This window comes from Lagenorhynchus albirostris, chromosome 10, assembly GCF_949774975.1.
Source record: "Lagenorhynchus albirostris chromosome 10, mLagAlb1.1, whole genome shotgun sequence".
Classification (NCBI taxonomy): Eukaryota; Metazoa; Chordata; class Mammalia; order Artiodactyla; family Delphinidae; genus Lagenorhynchus; species Lagenorhynchus albirostris.
The window spans coordinates 4,936,628-4,952,295 of record NC_083104.1 but is presented as its reverse complement, the minus strand read 5'-3'; the positions used below and the strand labels follow the sequence as shown (position 1 = coordinate 4,952,295).

The following is a 15,668-nucleotide window of genomic DNA, read 5'->3' as shown; positions in this document are numbered from 1 at the left end:
CCTGGTGGTCCCGTGGTAAAGAATCCGCCTGCCTATGCAGGGGATGTGGGTTCGATCCCTGGTCGGGGAACTAAGATCCCACATGCCGCGGGGCAGCTAAGCCCGCACGCCGCAACTACTGAGCCTGCACTCTAGAGCCCATGCTCTGCAACAAGAGAAGCCACTGCAATGAGAAGCCCACGCACTGCAACGAAGAGGAGTCCCCTCTCGCCACAATTAGAGAAAGCCTGCACGCGAATACCCAACGCAGCCAAAAATAAATAAATAAATTTATATATAAAAAACAAAACAAAACAAAAACTATGCTCTCGGGAGTTCCCTGGTGGCATAGTGGTTAGGATTCCAGGCTTTCACTGCTGGGGCCCGAGTTCAATCCCTGGTCGGCGAACTAAGAAGATTCCACATGCCTCGCAATGTGGCCAAAAAAACCGCCCAAAACCCCCCCAAAAAACATGGTCTCCCTTCCCACCCTTACCCTCCTCCCTGAAGCCCTCACGATTCCAGGCCTGGAGTCGAGGCAGTCCCTCTGGTTCTCATCACTCCTTCCCTAGAGTCCAGTCTAATCTAACCTCACAGCTTCCTCGGCCCAGCCTGTTCCCAGCTCCCCATTTTGGCCATAAGGCCTGGAGGGCGTTTATCATGCTAGTGACTCGGCGTACAGCAGAAAGAGCACAGGACCAGGATCCAAGCCCAAGTCGTGTTACTCACTAGCTGTAAGACCACTCCCCGTCCTTGAGCCTCAGTTTCTATATCTGCAAAACAGGAATCATTGTACCACCTTCTCAAGGTGATTCTAAGCTGAGGATTTTGCAAACTGCAGGGCCCGCAGCAGAGGTGGGCCATGATTACTGTCGTTCCAGGCCACCAGCTGACTTTCTACCCAGAGAAATCTGGACCAGACAAAAGCAGCAGCCCTGGAACCCCAGTTTCCTTACCATCCTTCTTTATATTTAGTCTTCTTAACTGAGAGGGATCCACTTCTCCTTGGGAACAAGAGAGAGACGACGGTTTAACTCTGACACGGTATAGCTGGTGGGATTCTCGCTCCCCTGCCTCACTGAGAATGGCTCTCCCAGGTTCTATTTCCTGGGTCAGAGGGCACTCACTGCAGGACCGGTCAGGGCAAAGCTTGAAGGTGGGGTGGCTGTCCTTGGACCTCCACTGATGCCGTCCTCCTCCACAGGCCTGTGTCTGTTCTGATCCATGTCACCTGAGCCCGGAGGCCCCTTTCCTGGATCACGGTGACACTCTGGCTGGTGACGGCATTGCTGCTGGGACTGATCTCCCTCCCCACCAGGCTGCCTGTGGTCCTGTCCCAGCCCCTGGAATCCAGGCCGCCTCCCACTCCCCTCTTGGAGCTTGCATATTTACCACTCTCTGGATTAGAGCCTCTCCTTCGGAGTCCTGGAAATTAGAAACTCAACATTAGTGCCCAGGCCAGCTTGGGTCCTTAACGAGTGCCACAGGTGACTTCTGAAAACGCCCCTGTTGAATTCTCCAGCCCCCAGGGGATCTTTCTATCTATAGATTGTTATTAATAATCCCTTTGTTCTTGCCTGGACCCCCTTTCTAACCTCCACTGGCCCCCCGTCTCATGCCACAGCCAGCCCCGCCTGCTTGCTGAGCCCGGGTCAGAGCCCCAGGCCCCAAGCAGACTGGGAGTCCCATCTCTCACAGCCGTGCACCTGATAGCACCTGCCTCTTTTGGGGGAAAGACGATGCCCAGACCTCGTTCAACACCAGTACCAACGACCCCTCTCCCCTAAAAGACACTCACCTGATTCCTCAGATGGCACCACCTCCCCGGGGGCACCTGCACAGAAGGGAAATCAGTGACTACATATTCATACCCTCTGGGTGGGGAGAAGTTACACTGCAGAGAGACTTCCCATTGATCTGCAGCGGGCACTGGAGCAAACTGGAGGGTTCCTCTTTCATCTAAAGGGGCAGGCACCACCCCGCAGTCCCCGAAAGCTGCCGCAGCAATGCCTGCTCCATGTTACAGGTCTTCTAATTTCCCACGAGAAGCCAGAAATCCAGGTTTTTATATAAACTTCTTGACTATAAAAAAAGCTGGCAATTCATATTCCATCGAATCAAAGATATCATGGTTTGTGAGAATGACGTCATTTTATGGAAGTTTAAACTACTGCCAATTATAACTGCAAGTTGCCAGTGATTTTAAGAGGCACCCTGATTTCACAGATCTCCAGATGTGAAAAACTGTTAGTTGTAGACGTGATGAAATATATTAAGAACAATAATAATAATAAAGATACTCTGTGAGCCAGATGATATACATCTGTACACACAGGCCACCAGTTTGCAATCTGTGCCTGTTCATTCCTATCCAGATGCAGGTGAGGACACTTAGCCACGTGGCTCCAGCCCCACCAGGCCCTGAGCTTGTGGAAGCCAAGCTGGGTTGTACCATGGGGGCCCTGGCCCCTGGCCCCAGTGTGGAGCTCCTGTCTGGGCTGCCTAGGGTGAATCGAGCCCTATACGTGCCCTGAGGTGCAGCCTTCCCTTTAATCTGGCCTGGGTAGCCCTCCCACCTCATTCACACTCTGGTTCTTTTTTTTTTTTTTTTAATATTTATTTACTTAGGCTGCGCTGGGTCTTAGTTGTGGCACGCAGGAACTTTAGTTGTGGCAATGCAGACTCTTAGCTGTGGCATACATGAGGGATCTAGTTCCCCAACCAGGGATCGAACCCGGGCCCCCTGCATTGGGAACGTGTAATGTTTCCCACTGAACCACCAGGGAAGTCCCCACCCTCTGGTTCTTGGCGCCTACTCTATTCCCAGTGACTTCTCTCCTAGCCTGTCACCTTCTTCCCCTCAAGGGGAGGCAGGAGTCCCCACTCTGTACACTTCCGCCCTCCAGATCAGCCCCAGGACACAAACACCTGAAGGGGGCACTCAGCTCATGGCAATAAACACTCAGTATGCTGAACTGTCTTTAGGCTAGTGTGCAGACAGGAGCCAGTGTCTGCAAGTGACCAGAGAGGCCAGCACCAAGGGTACAGAAGGCAAACCAAGAACGGCATGAAATGAGACTCCGGCAGCGTAATTACCAAGTACCTCTGGTGTCTCGGGAGGGGGGAGGCGGGGCGGGGAATTCATTACTTGGGGGAATTAATTCACAAATACGTGACGATATCTACGTTTTCTACAGTGAACATGACTTACTTTTTGATGAGAAAAAAACATTTAAAATGTATGTATATGTAACAGTTTCTCTCTCATTTTACACTCAGTGAAAACTTTCTTACACTACTTAATTAACAACATTTAAAAAAATTAGATAGTACCTGTTTTTGTTTAAAAAAAAGAAAAAGAAAATCAGAAAATTCAGATGAAAGAAAATAGTATGACGATTACTCACAATGCTACCACCCAGTGGCAGCCACTGGTAATACCTTGATGCAGAATATTAAGATATTTAATTTCCATTTCTTTGAATGTATATGTGTTTCCCGTTGTATTTCTTGGGTTATTATCTGGCATTAGGAGACTAGGCGGATTATGTAAATGTTGGGTTAAACAAAGTTAAACAGGTTTTCTTATCTGGCAGTGTTCATTTATGAGGCTTTTTGGCAAACTGGTTCATTCCTACAAATTCCTCCATCTCATCAAAGTGCTACCAAGCAAAGTGCCATAATATTTATATCTGCTCGCTGTAAAAATCACGATGCTTAGAGACAATTACTCCGTAATTTGAGTTTTGTAGAAATCAGGTCCTTAATTTTCCCTTGCATGCTTAAACAACCCAGTATTCCAAGAGAGAAGGTACTGATTAAGTTCCATCTTGCTGGTTGGAAAGCTGAGGCCCAGAAAGGTTGGGTGACTGGTCACAGTCAACCTGCAAGTCAGGGTTATAGATTAGAAGAGATTCTAAGACAGTCTGACTGTGGCAGAAAATGCCTGCCCCCACCTCCATCTGCCCATGTTATAACCACTCACCTTGCCACACCTCCTATATCTGCCCAGGACTTTGAGCTCATGAAACACCCTCATCACCTTGTTTCCTCCCAACAAAGCCCTAAGCCTTCATGTCCTTTGTTTAATTCTGTTTCCCCCAAAGCCACTGTACAGACAATCACCTTCATAGAGTTGAAGCTCATTCTTCAAAACGTCAGGCTCCCCATGCTCAGCACCTGGGTGTAGACAAAGCCTGTTAGTCAGCTCCCCACAGTTACAGCACCCCAGAGTGGCTTCCCTCTCCTGGTGTCGGAAGCCTTAAAAAGTAACATAGTCTTTGCGCTGGGGGTGAGGTGGGCGCTCTTCAAGAGGCAAGACAGCTGTACAAGAGCATTCCTGCTGCTCTGTCTGACGCCCCTCACACGCCCTGAGGTGACTGTGTTCAGCTGACTGAAGAAGAACTGGGGGCCTGAGAGGACCTGGGCCTCGTTCAAAGTCAGTAATAAGAGTCGCCATTTTTTGAGCACTTACTATGTACCAACACTGAACTAAGTAATTTATAGTTAATATTTCATTTGATCCTCTTGGAAATGCTGTGAAGAAGGTATTAATGCCTCTCTCTCCCCACTTTACAGATAAGGAAACTGAGGCTCACAAAAGTTAAGTTATTCGCTGAAAGTCACACAGTCAGGAAGCAGAAATTCCAGGGTCAAACCCAGGTCTGTCACCAAGGCCTGCATTTCTAATAATTTTTATCTCCAAAAATAGAACCCAGAGCTCAGCTCCAGAGTCATGAGAGCATTTATTAAACACCTTATGTGTGCCAGGATCTGTACTAGGCATTAATCCAGGCTCTTTCCCCCAAGTTCTTTTCTTCCCACAATCAATTTAGGCTAACATTTATTTAAGTTTTTTTTTAAAAAAACAAAATTATATTCTTCTGGTTATAAAGATAAAAAAGATTATTGTAAAATATCTATGGTATAAGTCAATTCAAAAAAAAAACAAGAAAATGAAAATCACCCATAATTTAACCATCCAGAGATAATCACTATTAACATTTTGATATTTTTCCTTCCAGTCTTATTTACAATCATGTATGCGTGAATTTTTACAAAGTGTATATGAGATCAAACGAATTCTATGATTTGAATTTCTCTTTTTCACTTTAGAGATGTATGAAGACCAGAGCTCTGACCAGGACAGGGTGTAGCATCACTGCTCTATGTTGCTGTTGTTGGACGTTAGGTTGTTTCTATTGTTGCCCTACTATAAATAACACTGCAAGGAACAAATTTTCACACAGGGGACTTCCCTGGTGGTGCAGTGGTTAAGAATCTGCCTGCCAATGCAGGGGACACGGGTTCAAGCCCTGGTCCAGGAAGATCTCACATGCCACACAGCAACTAAGCCCATGCGCCACAACTACTGAGTCTGTGCTCTAGAGCCTGTGAGCCACAACTATTGAGCACGTGTGCCACAACTACTGAAGCCCTCACACCTAGAGCCCGTGCACCGCAATGAAGAGTAGCCCTCGCTCGCCACAACTAGGGAAAGCCCGAGCGCAGCAACGAAGACCCAACGCAGCCAAAAATAAATAAATAAATAAATGTATTTATTTATTTTAAAAAAAAATCTTCACACGGACATGCTCAGGCCCACTGAGAAATTCAACCATCAGCCAAGTGGGCAAAGGAGAAATGGTGAGGCCTACTGCCTACTGGGTGAGCTGCCCCTGCAGGGGAGACCAGCCCCCGTCTCTGCCAACGTTTTCCAGTTACTCAGGGGCGCTAGTCCTCATTGCTGCTCTTTGCAGGGAACAAACACAAGCTGCGGGAGAACCTCAGCCTGGATCGAGCCTGGAATACCTCATTCTGGTGTCGGTTCTCAAAATTTAGTTTATGTGAGGAGTGTGGTCTGGGGGAAGAATTCTGCTTGGAGGGTTAGGGGACAGGAACTGCCATGAACTTTCTGTGTGACCTCAGACAAATCACTTACTATGTTCAATACGGCTTTCACTAAGATAAGACAAGGTCCTGTGAAGTATCGTGTTACTGAGGTGCTTTCCCTACTGCCCAGTATGGGGGCTGCATCAACTCTGTGATGCCACCAACGCCACGCTGACTCTGGGTTTGCTCGTGCTCTGTCTCCCACCTGGAATGCCCTTCCCACTTGCTCCCTTATCCTGAAGCTTAAGCTGATGTCACACCTCCTGTAGAAGGGCTTTTCCAGCTGCCCCAGCTCACACGCATCTTGCCCACCCTCCTCTGGGGTTTCTATAGCATCAACTGTCTGTGCTTGACACAGTGGGCATGAGGGTCCCTGGTGGTGCTCATCCCTCCAACCACCTTGAGCTCCTGAAGGACGAGGCCTGGGTATCACTGTCCTAAGGCTGCCCCGCCTGCAGCAGGAGTTTGATTAAAGCCTTGAAGAATGACCGCGTTGTTGGCACTCTTGGATTGGTCAGCATTCTGGGGATTCAGGCCTAGGAGTTTCTAGCTTCAGGTCCAGAGGATTCCCTTTTCCTCAGGATGACCAAGAGGGCCCCAGCAGTCCCGATGTTCCTCAGCGGGCTTGGGGACCTCCTGGTCTATCATGGATAAATTTTTTAATTATAGGAAACCAAGTTAACTGTGCTTAAAAATCAGTGCAGAAAAAAAAAAAATCAGTGCGTATGTGATCTCAACTGGTACAGAAAAAGAGGTATCAGGAAGTACATCAAGATAACAACAGTGGTATTTATCTCAAGAGATGGGATTTTGAGTGGCTTCTATTTTCTTCTTTTCTGTATTTTACAAATATCAATCAATGCCCCCAAAAGGCTTTTTCATCATATTTTGCAAAATATCAAACAATACAGAAAATAAGAAAGCAAAAATTACTCCAAATTCTATCCAACAGGGACAATCTCTATTAACATTCACATCAATATTATTTTAGCTTTCTCCATGATATATTCATAATTTTTTTTTTTTTTTTTTTTTTCTGTACGCGGGCCTCTCACTGTTGTGGCCTCTCCCATTGTGGAGCACAGGCTCCGGATGCACAGGCTCAGCGGCCATGGCTCACGGGCCCAGCTGCTCTGCGGCATGTGGGATCTTCCTGGACTGGGGCACGAACCCGCATCCCCTGCATCGGCAGGCGGACTCTCAACCACTGCACCACCAGGGAAGCCCCATAAGATATAATTTTTAAAACTTGTTCAAGGATTGATTTTTTCCTTTTCCATTATGGTTTATTACAGGATACTGAATATAGTTCCCTATGCATAATATATAATTTTTAATAAAAGGTATTGTAGAATTGTATGCTGTCAAGAATGAGGATAATTTTTCTGTGTTCTGTCTAATTCAATTGTTTAAAAAATTAACTCTGGCAGAAAAAATCACGTTTGTTTCTGGTGTCCCGAGTATCCATCACTGAGCCTGGCACATAGTTGATGCTCAATAGATATTTATTGAATAACTGTAAGGAGATACACTAATATGTGTTTAGTGGTTATCTAACAGAGCAAAGGATGATTTTTTTCCTTCTTTCTACTTCTTTGTATGTTCCATATTTCCTACAATGTGCCCATGTGTAATCTTTCATAATGAAAAAACGTTTTAATTTAAAAATAACAGGATAGGGACTTCCCTAGTGGCGCAGTGGTTGGGACTCCGTGCTCCCAATGAGGGGTGCCCGGGTTCGATCCCTGGTCAGGGAACTAGATCCCACGTGCATGTCGTGACTAAGAGTTCACATGCCACAACTAAGGAGCCGGCAAGCCTCAACTAAGGAGCCCACGAGCCACAACTAAGATCCAACATAACCAAATAAATAAATATTTTAAAAAACCCAAACAGGATACGTTAAAAACAAAAAGCTGGGCTTCCCTGGTGGCGCAGTGGTTGAGAGTCCGCCTGCCGATGCAGGGGACACGGGTTCGTGCCCCAGTCCGGGAAGATCACACATGCCGCGGAGCGGCTGGGCCTGTGAGCCATGGCTGCTGAGCCTGCGCGTCTGGAGCCTGTGCTCCACAATGGGAGAGGCCGCAACAGTGAGAGGCCCGCGTACCGCAAAAAACAAAAACAAAAACAAAAAAAAGAACAAAAAGCTATGTAGGGAGAGTGGTGCTGCATGCCAGACTCTGAGTTAGGGCCCTAACGTGGAGGAAGGTGGGGGGCTGCTGGGAGGCACCCAGACTCTGAGTTAGGGCCCTAACGTGGAGGAAGGTGGGGGGCTGCTGGGAGGCACCCAGGCCCAAGGACTAATGGTCACCGTCTGAGCCTGAAGAATGGGCAGGGTCTGAGTTCCAGCAGCAGGCCAACCAGGGTAGGACCAGAGACCAGGATCCTGAATGTCAGTCTGTCTCAATGCTTCTAGGACTCCATGTTTATTTTCCTGCTGCTTTCTTTTAAGTGTTCAGTTTTGTTAACTACGCCCAGTCCCATGTGTATGTACTCTGGAGACCAGAAGGAAGGAACTTATGGCCACACTTGGGGGAGAACATTTGTGGGGGAGCAGCAACCCCTGAGGGTCAATCAGAATCGGAAGACAGAACGTCCCTTCCCACCTACGGAGGACAAACAAAGGGACAGAATCCCGTGTTGTAGCCCTCCTGCCTCTGGAAGCTCTTCTAGAACTAAACCTCACTGGCCTCGGTTTCCTCACCTGTAAAATGGGAATAACAACAATGCCTTCCTCATGGGTTGCTATGAGAATTAACTGAGTTATTCCACATAAAGTGCTTGGAACGCTACCTGGCACAAAGTAAGTGCTCAATAAATGCTAGCTGTGATGTTGCTGCTGCTATAAATTCAGCCTTACCTTTTGAGTTAAAAGTAGAGAGACATCCTGCTTCTTTTCAGAGAATAATGTGGCAATTTGTAATCAAAGTCCAATTAGAGATGCTCATCCCTCTAAACCCATTAAAGTGCTTGTGGGAGTAGATATGTAGGACTTGATTTGTATGAAAAATTCAAAAAGTAAAGGCTTTTGTGCAAGGATGCTCTTGAGCAGGACAAACTGGGGTGGGGAAGGGGGAAAATCTTAACAATAGCAGTTATTTTTAGAGCTATTACTATCTGATAGGTGCTAAGCCTTTGCACGTGTAGAATGTAATCCTCACAGGTATCCTATGAGATAACTTTTGTTATCATTCCCATCTTATGCATGAGGACTCCAGGGCATACAGGGTTAAGCAATTTACCCAAGGACGCTTAGCTGCAGGCTGCTTGAATGGACACATGCACTGCCCCTGATTCCAAAGTGCTCCTACAAAACTTAAACGTTCCTTTACATGAGACGCAGTCACTTTGAGGGGCTACTTGGGAAACATGAAAAATAGCCGCTAAGATATTATGGAATAACATGGCAAAATGCTTAGGATAAGATAGCAAAAAAAAATTGTAAACCAAGGACAAAATTGTCTATACGGTAATTTTTTGGGTTCTTTTTTTTTGGCCACACTACGTGGCATATGGGATCTTAGTTCCCTGACCAGGCATCGAACACGTGGATTCCTGCAGTGGAAGCGTGGATTCTAAACCACTGGACCACCAGGGAAGTCCCTCTATGGTAGTTATAACTGTGTACAAGCTACATGTACAGAGAGGCAGGCTCTGGAAGGGAACATGGAAAAAGAGAGCTGTAGTACCGAGGTGGGAGGTTCAGGAGACTGGTTTTTCTTCTTTTCTCTTTTTGTTAATTTTTTTCTTTTTTTTTAATTTATTTTTTTGGCTGCGTTGGCTTTTTGTTGCTGTGTGCGGGCTTTCTCTAGCTGCGGTGAGCGGGGTCTACTCTTCGTTGCGGTGTGCAGGCTTCTCATTGCGGTGGCTTCTCTTGTTGCGGAGCACAATCTCTAGGCGTGTGGGCTTCAGTAGTTGTGGCACGCGGGCTCAGTAGTTGTAGCTCGCGGGCTTAGTTGCTCCACGGCATGTGGGATCTTCCCAGACCAGGGCTTGAACCCGTGTCCCCTGCATTGGCAGGCGGATTCTTAACCACTGCGCCACCAGGGAAGTCCAGGAGATTGGTTTTTCCATGTAAATGCTTGTCTTTAATATCTTAATATAGATTTATTTAATGAAATCATTGCTTTACCTGAGGAGGAGGATGAAGAGGAGGAAGACTTGCCGCTCTCATCTTGGTCTTGAGAATAGAGCTCAGCCTCCTCGTCTTGCTTGTGGAAATCCGTCTCTCCATCTGGGAGGCACACATAGGCAAGGATGAGCGTTTCCTGCCCTTCCCACCCCAGAGACCACCCAGGCCTCCCCAGGGGTCTACTTGGATGTGGGGAGCAAGGAGTGGCTGGATTCACTGGGACACTCTTCCCAAACCCCTAGGGCCAATGGGAGGTACAGGAGACCAGGGATCTCAGAGGCCCCAGAGGCTCTAGGAAGGCCAAAGGCAGACTTTTCTCTGAATGTGGAGCCCAGAGAGGGGCTTCTAAGCCCTCTATCCTTCCCAAGAGACCACTACACTGTGTAGAGCAGTTGCCAATTTAAAATTCTCTGTAAATTACAGGGCAGGTGGGATCCGATCAAGCCCTAAACCTTCCCATTCCCCATTCTGGGGCCATGCAGGATGCTTCCCACCTTCTGAGGACACTCCCTAGTGCAAGTCCAAGCCCCCAGAGCCTCTGAGATTTGGGGAGCAACTGAGGGTCCACACAGCTAGAGTACTGGGGGACAGACTGGACCAAGCACACACATGTGCATGTGTGTAAAGTCACTACTTCTCTAGAGGTTTTGACCGTAACTTGGGCCATTCATTGTGCCGCATGAGCTGAGCAGGGTCTTCTGTTCCACCTACTGCTGGACTTCACCTCCCATGCGGCTTTGCCCAGAGGGCAGAGAGAGCAAACATACGGTCTAGATCTTCTGATTCTCCGTGGACTCGACTGTGGTCCTGAAGTGATCCTGAAGTCTCCATGGCCTCCCCTGTTGGAATAACAATAGTAATTAATATTACCTTAGTTAATATGTTTAATATATAAAGAGCTTGGCAAATAAATAAGAAAAATATAAACAACCAATATTCAAAGGTACAAGAACAATTTATGAAAAAAGAAATACACAATTAGGGAAATTTGAATAATGATCACCTTTTGATACTATTAAGAGCTTATTTTTTAAAAAAGAGACTTCAGTTTTTACAGCAGCCCTAGGTTCACAGCAAGATTGAGTGGAAGGTAAAAAAAAAAAAAAAAAATTGAGTGGAAGGTACAAAGGTTGCCCATATATCCCCTGCTCCTAAACGTGCATAGCCTCCCCTGTTATCAACATCCTCCATTAGAGAACTTATTTTTTTAGGTGTGATATTTATATTGAAGTTATATTTATTTAAAGTATTCTTAAATTTAGAGATAAATACTGCAATGTTTATGATGAAATTATATGATGTCTAGGACATGCTTCAAAATAATCTGATTATTTGAATAAGGGAGTTGGAGGGCGTAGGTGGGGGTCCAAATATAACAAACACGACCACGAGTTAATAATTGTTGGAGCTATAACAAAATATAAACAGTAGTTAGATCTCTGAGTGGTAGCATTATGGGTATTTTTACTTTGCCTTTTCTAAATTTTTAGCAGTATTGCTTTTTTTCTTTTCCTTGTTTTTTCTTTTTCCACTATAGTTTATTACAAGATATTGAGTATAGTTCTCTGTGCTATACAGTAAATCCTTGTTATTTATCTATTTTATATATGGTGGTGTGCATCTGTTAATCCCATACTCCTAATTTATCTCTCCCCCCATTTCCCCTTCGGTAACTAACTGTAAGTTTGTTTTCTATGTCAGTATTTCTTTTGTTATAATAAAACAACCAATAATTTTTCATTACTTAAAAATGTAATATACCACCTTATATCAGTACAGTACTTAACAGTTTTACAAAGGGCTTATGTGTCTGTAATTCCATCTGAGCCTGATCACAAACCAGTCTGTTAGGAATTGGAATTAATTACTTCACACCTGAATTGTAGTTTCTAGACAACAAAACTTCCCCAAAGATTGTTTCACTTGACTCTTACAATAACCCTGCAAGGTAAATTTTTTTTTTTTTTTTTTTTTTGCGGTACGCAGGCCTCTCACTGCTGTCGCCTCTCCCGCTGTGGAGCACAGGCTCCGGACGCGCAGGCTCAGTGGCCATGGCTCATGGGCCCAGCCGCTCCGTGGCATGTAGGATCCTCCCGGACCGGGGCACGAACCTGTGTCCCCTGCATCGGCAGGCGGACTCCCAACCACTGCGCCACAAGGGAAGCCCAAGCAAGGTAAATTTTATCATCCTCATTTTACAGAGGAGGAAACTGAGGCTCAAAGAGATGAAGAGATTTGCATGAACTGGGACTCCAGAACCCACGTTCTGCTTAATGTACCCCAAACACTGGTGTGGAGCACAAAACTGCTCAAAGTCAAGCCCTGCTGGTATGGCTGTCAGGATTACAGATGCAAACGGTAAAGCAAGGGCAGGAAGCAGGCACTTGAAGGTGCAGCATGAGGTTTGGGAATCTGTCCCCTCAGGACACCATACTCTGTGCTTTCCTGAAATTCTGAGTGGGAGCTAGTGGTAACTCGAAGCCGGCCTTCAGATGAGGCCATGAGAAGGCCATAAGTGTGGCCCTGGAAAATCTAAACGGCTAACCCCAGTGAGCTGGTGCTCTCCTCTGGGGAAAATACACGGGGCTGCCATGGTTGGGCTGCCTTGATTTTAGCTGGGCACATGGCCCCCAGCTAGAGACTGTATTTCCCAGCATCCCTTGAAGCTAGGCGTGGCCTTGGGACCATGTGACTCATATTCCTGCCAACAGACCGTGAATGAAGGGGATCTGCGTGGTGGTGAGCTGACAAGATGTTCTAGGGTTCTGGGGGAAAAAGTATACACACACACAGATATGTCTGCTGTAAATTTTACTGATGTAAAGAATGTATGGGGGGATAAATTAGGAATTTGGGATTAACAGATACACACCACTATACATAAAATAGATAAACAACAAGGACCTAACGATTAGCACAGGGAACTATATTCAATATCTTGTAATAACCTATAATAGAAAAGAATCTGAAAAAGAATACTTATATATGTATATGTATAACTGAATCACTTTGCTGTACACCTGAAACATTGTAAATCAACTATACTTCAGTAAAAAATAATAAATAAAATTTTAAAAAGAATGTATAGCACAGAGTTACAAAAAATAAAAATACAGTCCTCTTTATTGTGAATTTCATACACCTCTAGCTTCAGTGTGACTTGGAATTTCTTGCAAAATATACTATCAGTTTTTACAAATCTATCACCAACAATAGTGTCACAAGGGCTTCCCTGGTGGCACAGTGGTTGAGAATCTGCCTGCTAATGCAGGGGACACAGGTTCGAGCCCTGGTCTGGGAGGATCCCACATGCCACGGAGCAACTAGGCCTGTGAGCCACAACTACTGAGCCTGCGCGTCTGGAGCTTGTGCTCCGCAGCAAGAGAGGCCGCGATAGTGAGAGGCCCGCGCACCGCGATGAAGAGTGGCCCCCGCTTGCCACAACTAGAGAAAGCCCTCGCACAGAAACGAAGACCCAACACAGCAAAAATAAATCAATTAATTAATAAACTCCTATCCCCAACATCTTCTTTAAAATAAATTAAAAAAAAATAGTGTCACAAAATCAAACTACAAATAAATGCTCAATCACTACCAAATTCAGAAAAGAGGCTGCTCACATCATGGATGAACAAGAGCACTGCCAACGTGAATGTTGGCTGATAACTTCTTTCATGTTAACAAGTAAGATGAAAGGCAAACAACAAATGCCTTTGTCATCACAGTTTGTCAGTGATATAAGCAACATCTTTGCTGAATCGAATCATATTTTACAGATTCTGGAAGAATACTTTCTCAACTTTTTGTGTTATTCACAGTGTAATGGCAACAGGTGTAATGCAATGCCTACAGGTTTGAGGTTTAATCTCCATTATTAACATTTGCTTGATCACTTTCTTAAATTTAGACAATCGACAAAGCAAACATTCAAGCTCTAATTTGTAGAGTTTACTGATCTCTGTGACTGATACCACTGTGATGCCATGGACTGCAAAGTTGGGAAGGCTGGGCTTCCCTGGTGGCGCAGTGGATGAGAGTCCGCCTGCCGATGCAGGGGACATGGGTTCGTGCCCCGGTCCAGGAAGATCCCACATGCCGCAGAGCGGCTGGGCCCGTGAGCCATGGCCGCTGAGCCTGCGTGTCTGGAGCCTGTGCTCCGCGACGGGAGAGGCCACAACAGCGAGAGGCCCGCATACCGCCAAAAAAAAAAAAAAAAAAGTTGGGAAGGCATGGACAGTGGAACACAGCATTACGCAGTGATTCCACAATACAGATAAAACAGATGTGAAAATCTCAAGGGCCTAGGTAATGGGCAGAATGTAGCAAAATAAATTAGGAAGTGATACATTTTGAGTACTTATTAACCTTTTTTTAACATAAATTAGTTATTTATACATTTATAGAATTTAATTTAATAATGGTTGTGTTTAACAACCGATTCCCAGCTCTGGGCTTATAAACTTCTGTGCCTTCTACTTCCTCTTTCCTGCTTTTTGTATGCTGGAATGCAGACATGGGGTGGAGAATAACTTCAATCATGCAAACTGAGCCAACACCCCAGGGAATCCCTGAGCAACAAGGCAAAGGAACCTGGGCCCTGAAAGGCCTCACGCACAAAGCCGTCTGCGCACATGGACCTGTCTCTGGTCATTTATGTGCACAGCAAATGAGCTTCTCGCTTATGTAATCCCAGGGATTCGGTCTCTGTTACAGCATCTCAGCCACGCTGTGCAGGCTTCGTTCTGAAGCACCCCCCTGCCATTTCTTCTCCTCCCAGCTCTGAGACTAAGGCCTTAACTTCAAGAGGAGGTAGATTCACTCCTCTCTAACAAGTTTAGACCTCGGTTCCCAACCTCAACGCTCCCCACGTTTGGGACCAATGATCCTTTGCCGGTGTGTGCATTGTAAGGTGTTTGGCGGCCTCCCCACTGGACGCAGGTAACACCCCACCCAGTTGTTGTGACAATCAAAAATGTCACCAGACATTTCCCAATGTCTCCTGGGGGCAAAAATCACCCCTACTTGGGAACCACTGGTCTAGAGAATCTACTCTTTTTTTAAAAGTTTAATTAAACATTTTTATTGAGGTATAATGCTCATATAACATTATATTAGTTTCAAGGGTACAACATGATGATTCGATATTTGTATATGTTGCAGCATGATCACCACAGTAGTCTAGTTGGCATCTGTCACCATACATCGTTACAAAATTTTTTTTCTTGTGATGACAACTTTTAAGGTCTGTTCTCTTAGCAACTTTGAAATATGCAGTACAGTATTATGAACTATAGTCACCATGCCGTACATTACATGCCCAGGACTTTTTTATTGTGTAACTAGAAGTTTGTACCTTTTGACCCCCTTCACCTATTTCGCCCACCCCCAACCCCCCATCTCTGGCAACCACCAATCTCTTCTCTGTATCTATGACTTTGCGGGGGTTTTGTTTGTTTTTAGTAGAGAATCTACTCTTAACCCACCACAAGACCTTGACAAGGCAGCATCCTTCCCCGTGCCTCAGAGCTGGATTGCCTGGCTGTGAATCTGATCTGACACTTCTAGCTGTGGGATTCTGGGCCAGTCACTTAACCTCTTATGTGCCTCAGGTTTCCCGTCTGTAAAATGGGGACAATGATAGTGTTTACCTCATAGTATTGTTGTG

General features: G+C 45.7%; 1 protein-coding gene across 9 annotated transcripts in view; it reads right to left on the bottom strand.

The window, feature by feature from the left end:
• Window positions 1-15,668, bottom strand: part of TMEM40 (transmembrane protein 40) — a 37,655-nt gene that overhangs the window by 9,786 nt on the left and 12,201 nt on the right. For 4 of the 9 annotated variants that reach the window (XM_060161121.1, XM_060161126.1, XM_060161122.1 and 1 more), the window contains 6 exons: window positions 10,771-10,842; window positions 10,004-10,105; window positions 4,105-4,158; window positions 1,778-1,813; window positions 1,372-1,404; window positions 936-983 (listed from right to left, as the gene is read on the bottom strand). In XM_060161121.1, the coding sequence (XP_060017104.1) occupies window positions 936-983; window positions 1,372-1,404; window positions 1,778-1,813; window positions 4,105-4,158; window positions 10,004-10,105; window positions 10,771-10,834 (337 nt within the window). In that variant the 5' untranslated portion in view covers window positions 10,835-10,842. Of the gene's footprint in view, window positions 1-935; window positions 984-1,371; window positions 1,405-1,777; window positions 1,814-4,104; window positions 4,159-10,003; window positions 10,106-10,661; window positions 10,843-15,668 lie in introns of those variants that run through there. The other 5 variants (XM_060161120.1, XM_060161127.1, XM_060161125.1 and 2 more) reach the window with 4 other exon arrangements.